Source organism: Megalops cyprinoides, chromosome 15 (genome assembly GCF_013368585.1).
Source record: "Megalops cyprinoides isolate fMegCyp1 chromosome 15, fMegCyp1.pri, whole genome shotgun sequence".
NCBI lineage: Eukaryota > Metazoa > Chordata > Actinopteri > Elopiformes > Megalopidae > Megalops > Megalops cyprinoides.
In genome coordinates this window covers 14,019,394-14,025,521 of record NC_050597.1, presented here as the reverse complement: position 1 = coordinate 14,025,521, position 6,128 = coordinate 14,019,394, and the positions used below count along the sequence as shown (strand labels likewise).

Below are 6,128 nucleotides of genomic sequence, written 5' to 3'. Positions count from 1 at the left end.
TCAACCACTCAACTCCTCACTGCACTCACGGAAGATGGACCGGTTGTGAAGCACTTCATAAAGTTTCTTGCATCTGTGCAAGTCCATGTTTGCCAATCCATCACAGGTGCAGGGCTGCTGTAGGACGGTACCCATCATGCCCACAAAAGCCTTCCTGCACTCAATGTTTCCAGCCAAAATCAAGTCTGGGCCTAGGGTGCTAAGACAGTCCCCGGGAACATAGCCATGGTACAATGTATCCTCTTCCCCTCCAAAACACTTAGACCAGAACTTCTCATATCTCTGCCTGTGAAGCACAGAACAAACATTCTTTATGGCACCAATTCATGAGGCTCAAACACAAACTCAGTGTAGCTGCAATGATAAGAAACATCAAGTCTGGTGAAAGTGTATTCAGAATTGCAAAGTCCATCTTGCCCCTGAAAAGGTAAGAATCATTGTATTTGCACCATACAATAACAACACCATACAAACACTGTAATTTCTAGTCTTTCAGAACACTTTTTTGCAACAACACTCTACCTGTCAAATTATTACCAAATTCAGGTTTACAAGTGACCTTCCTCTTGAGTTTATTCCCTTGTTTCTGACAAAAGTAATAGCTACCCTTCAAAAAGAAAAAAGAGAAAGAGAAATGTGGTCTTGCACAGACAGTATATATTAGCAATCCTACTGTGTGAAGACTGTGAGGGCCATCCACACTAATCCATCACTCTAAACAGACCAATACATGAGAAGAGAATTTGTCAGTATTATTCCATTTCCCATTCATCATCACGAAATACAACATTTTCAGTGTTCACTAGGGTGTTTATGATAACTGTCCCTTTCCTGATAAATACATAAACAAAACATTTCATATTGCTGGACAAAACATATGGATGTTAACTGGCAGGCATGCACACAGCTGTGAGCCAACCTGCATAACGGGTCCTCCACACAGATGTCATGTGCCTCCAAGCATGTAGGTAACTGGTCCAGTCGTCCAAAACAGATGCCGCTCTGGAGATCCAACTTCACTCGCAGGCAGTCGCGGTCAGCGGGGGCGCACTCGCAAAAGACCAATATCTCAGCCACGTCGTGGGGAAGCCCATCGTAGAAGCGCCTGGTAGCCTGCTCACAGAGAACGCCCTCGCACTGGCTCACTGAGCATGCCCGCACGAGAGGCACCAGCTGCCTGTTGCACACCTCATCTTGAACGCAGACCATCATCGTCTGCAGACACGAGCTCCTTGTTTCTTGGGCTGGAGGGAAACAACAAAGCAATTTAAAATAAACAGCATTCCAAATCTTTCTATGTCTCTGGGGGTGGCATAGATTTAGAGCCGCTGACATATGGTCATGCTGCCCCACACTGAGTCAGTTATGTGAAAAAGGTACATTTCGTACTGCCTTCAAAGATGAATACTTACAAGTACCTTATTGTCACTATATTGCCATTTATAAATTAGAAGCAATGTCCTTTTATGTCCATGATTATGTCTATCATTTCACTCCACTGTCCATTGTATCTTGGCATGTGACAAATAAACACTTTGACTTTGACTTGACTTTCTGTATGAATTGGATTATGCTACAAATATGCTCCTTACATAATGAATAATTCATGTATACAGTCACTGTTTTTCCCGATTAATAACAGATGCATTTTATAATGTGGTGTAGAAGGAACAAATCTTTCCTTATTAAATACTGTAAATGATGCTTCAGGTAACATTAATGGAAACTACAGCTACAGAAACAGGAAAATATTTAGGACTTATAAAGCATCAAATAAATAATGATGGTGGAGTAAATTATCAGAATGCTAAGAAAAAATTCTAAAAAATCTAAGTGGTATTGTATGTATTTCAAGAGTATGTACTTTGTGTTGTTTCTCTGGCATTGGTTTTCCTATGGATCTGTCATTTCAGGACATTACCATATGGCAAAATGCTGCTTGTTTGCCACTCCATCTTGGAATTCATCGGTGCAGCTACGATGAAGACAAAAAAGGCCGTATGATTCCCATTTGATGGTATGATATGGTGGATTAGGTTACACAACAAATAATCTGTTTCCACGGATCGTAGATCCACAGTTATGTACTTTTCAGAGACACCCTGAAACAGGAACTAACTGACAGTTGGAACAACAGGGCTAGAGGTAAGGGCTAGTTCACAAGCTAAACAACGTTGCTGATGGAGTTTTATATGGTGGGAAAATCTCAGAATTCCATACAAGTTCTCACGTCTCCTCCTTGGAGATGGTTTTGGAGTCTGTCATCTGGTAAGGGCAGGACCTCCTGTGTGGTGTGGACGCAGGGGTTGTTGTGGAGCAGTGTCCATACTCTTTGGCACCTCCTCCTTCCTGTGGGACACGTGCAGCTGGCAATGGGAGTGCTCCTAAGCTCTTCCCAAAGGAGCAGGCAGGAACTCGAGGTGTCACATGGGTCTTTGTCTGGGCTGCATGAGTCCCTCAGTTTCTCATACGTTGTCCAACAGTGGCGGGACTCCCGGCAGCTATGAAGGGCAGACAGACAGCTCTGAGGGGTCACCAGCCCTGACTCTGGGTCTGGCTCTGTCCAGCTCCACTGAGGGGGGCGATTTGATGTATGGCTATCTGCAGGAAACCATGGAAGAAAGTTTAGAATTCCCACTACATTATGGAGGGGAGACTCTTGGCCACAAGGCCGTGGTTCTTCAGGGCTTACATGTCTTGTACACCAAAGGGTTATTTCTGCTGAGTTTAAAAAAAAAAAAAAATTGCATTCCATTACAGTCAATGGTGTCTTCTAAATTCCCCCCACCCTCTACTGTTTTTATGCAACTTTCTGCCTGCAATGCAATCACTCAGCTTGGTCTGATTTCTGTCATCCTATCTTGCTATTCCTTCTTGCTTGTTAAGGTAAACTTCATTCAGTATTCATAAATTAATCCAAACCAATGTCCCTACAGTTATGCAATCCATATATGGCACTGTCTGTGGCTTAAAATAAGACCTTAATTCAAACACGTAAGCTTCTAGTGTTGAATGAAATTCAGCAGAGCCTAATGCCCTGGAGGGCTGCACTTGCCGATCTCTGAATTAGGTTTACAACAGTAATATGGCATCAGATATATGATAGTGCTGTGCTGCTGTACCCTCGGGCACTGTATTTTGCTGTGCTCCTCATAATGATAATAAAAGCAAATTGAACTCTTGAACACCTTGGAGCTGTCTTTTGGAATAATAAAAATTTATTGGCAGCCAGAATAAATAGGAACTGTGATGCATTCACAAATAAAATGACATGATCAATTAAACTTGCAGACTGTGTTCTGTCCTGGTTCCTTACAATGTTCTCACAATGTAAGTCAGCAAATGAAAGCACCAGGGTTGTAATTACCATTTTTCATCCAATACACTCAAGTGTTTCACAGTAGTGAGAAACATATAAAATCTCAATGAAAACATAACATTCCCACAACATTGTAATATTGTGGTAGCACCACAACAGTTGGTACTCCACCTGAATGAGTGAAGCATTGTGGAGCCAGCAGCTGTGGGGCACTGCAGTAGTCCTTCCCCAAACACAGACATCCACTCCAAACAGGAAACTGGTCCAGCATATACTGGATGGTCATATTACACACCTCCGACTCCATTATTCTGCAGCTTCCAGCTGAATTTCACACACAAAGAGAAACACAGAGAGGAATCCACTTTGATCAGTTCAGTCTTGTACACTAAATCTACACTGATTTTCACTCTTGTACAGCAAGTGTTTGGTGTTCTCTTAACAGAGGGAACCGCTGTCCTGCTCCTTGAGGGACCCTGTGCAGTGGGAGCAGTTAACTGCTTGTTTCAAGAATCAAGAATCATTTGGCATAGTGTTTGTTCTCCATGGAGGAGGAAGATGAATCATTCTGTTTGTCACCCCGTAACAGTATGCAACAAAAAGCAAGAAATGTTTTTCCCTTTGCACTTTGAACAGTTTGACTTGAGGCTACTGGCTTAGCATTATGTTTGTTTTTCCTGACTGCAGAGAAGATATGTCATCATTTGGAACATTCTATTCAATCTGGCTTATCTGATTTCTAAAAGTTATCAAATTAAGTCATAAAATTTCATTAAAGTTATATCAAGGGATGTGCTATGTTGTGGGATATATTACATATCTCTCATGTCCTCTTGGGTGTGAAGCAGTTTCAGACCATGAGGAAGAAATGAAGGAGGCAGGGAGCTTACCTTTGCACAAACATTATTTAATTACATTATTTCATTACCAACAATTATTTGATTGAAAAAATGCTTTCCCTTGTTCATCATTATTACCAAACTTGTCAGTTTAAATGGAAATGAAAAGGACAATGCATCAGCAGATGATTCATTTTTAATGACTTGTCTCTCAACTGTGGCGTTACAGTACTGCACTTCAAAGTAAACCTTTTTAGCTTCACGGAGACAATGGGTTCAATTAAATCATTTTACTATAGAAAGAGGAACAGGGACTGGATATATAACTGTCTTATTTTGCATTATAACTAGTATGATTTAGCGTACAGTGCACAAAGGTAAAACTTTCAAAGATGAAACCTGCTAAAAACCTGAATCAGCAGCTAATGGGTGATCCTAATTTATACTAGCTTGCTTGCTAATCAAGCAAAATCATTCATATCAAGTTGTGAAAATTTATCAGATAAGTTTACTCCCTCCCTTATTTGTACTGTAGCTCATCAAGAGCTGCTAGTCTGAAGCCAGACCTGTCACATGGCAAACGTTTCTCAGCAGGGCCCATCCACTTCTACACAGGTCAGATTCAGAAACACAGGTGGCCATTCTGGATGCACAGTCTGTAGGAGATCTGGAGGATATACTGCAGATCATTTGATATGCCAGAATTCCTAGGGGGGAAAAACAAAGAACTGAAAAAACATGGGTATTGTATCAGAAAAAAAAAGTTAAGAAATAGTTTTTAGCTTTGGAAATGCTAACTATCATATCTGCTCATTTTTGAGATGAAGGATCCAATCTACCTGTATATAATGGAAGTCATACTTCACCTGGGTGAGCATGAATTAAACAAAATATGTCACGAATGGGCTGATGGCAAGAACAGTTCAAAGCCAGTTCACTCATAATTCACAGATGTCTAGAATGGGAACTGACCTCTGGGTTATAGCCTCGTGATAATGGGTAATGGGTATATGTTCACCTGTTGCTTTCACTGTTACTCTAAATTGAAATTATTTAGTAACGGAAGGGTAATTCCACAAACAGAGACACACAATTTGGCTTTGCATTTTGACCTTGCATGCTGTCATGAGCATATTAAAAGAGGATTTCTGAAAATCTGTCGATCCCCAAAAGACCAGAGGTATCCAAGTAGAATATGGTACGTATATCACCTGTTATCCAATGCAAACGAGTTTGAGGAGATGAACTCGAGGCTCGGGATTCAATGAACGTAAGTCGAAGTGTCCCTGCTCTTTTGCCAAACAGTACACACAGTACTGTTGACTCAAACACTCTCTCTCAATGTTCCACAAAATGCAATGTTCTACCAAAGAGAAAATGTTATCTCAACCCGGTATGAAGGGTCATTTTTCCTCCACTTGCGTTTAAAATGACTGTTTAACTAGGCGAACACAATGCAACAAAATAAACGGATCAAACGATCTGAAGCAGGTGGTTCTCTTCTTTCTCCCCCCAAATTACCCTAAACAAATATGTAGTTTTGTACATTTACTTTGCACACGCTGCTTTGATCTTAACAGCTAGCCGCTACACCGCTACATCAAATTAAAATTAATCGCAAAAACGTTGCGAAGCCCACATTCAGCCTTCCTGTTATACACTAACGCTAAAATACTGTTATTTTTGAAGTGAAAACTTTGACAATACCACCTCCTTCATTTTAAAAACAAGGATGAAGGAAAACAAAATAAATACACTGTCTATAGACTTTCTTGCAAGCTTATTCCATTCATTCACTTTTCAAGCATGCTGTATTTCAAAGAGCTTTTGAGCACTATGTTTAAGTTTCTGAGGGATCTCCTGCGCAGACAGATGTAGAGATCAAACATATCTACTCACCTATAACAAATGTGGTTTTCATGGCTAAAGCTGGACGCATGGGAGAAACACGGCACTTCCCCGTCACTTTA

General features: G+C 40.8%; 1 protein-coding gene across 1 annotated transcript; it reads right to left on the bottom strand.

Annotated features, from left to right (window-relative positions):
• gfral (GDNF family receptor alpha like) lies at positions 1 to 6,128 on the bottom strand. Its single transcript, XM_036547239.1, has 6 exons — positions 6,058 to 6,128; positions 4,725 to 4,865; positions 3,491 to 3,643; positions 2,221 to 2,601; positions 920 to 1,244; positions 1 to 286 (listed from the first exon to the last, which is right to left on the bottom strand). The coding sequence occupies exons 1-6, from the start codon at positions 6,077 to 6,079 to the stop codon at positions 1 to 3; spliced, it is 1,308 nt and encodes a 435-aa protein (XP_036403132.1). The 5' UTR covers positions 6,080 to 6,128.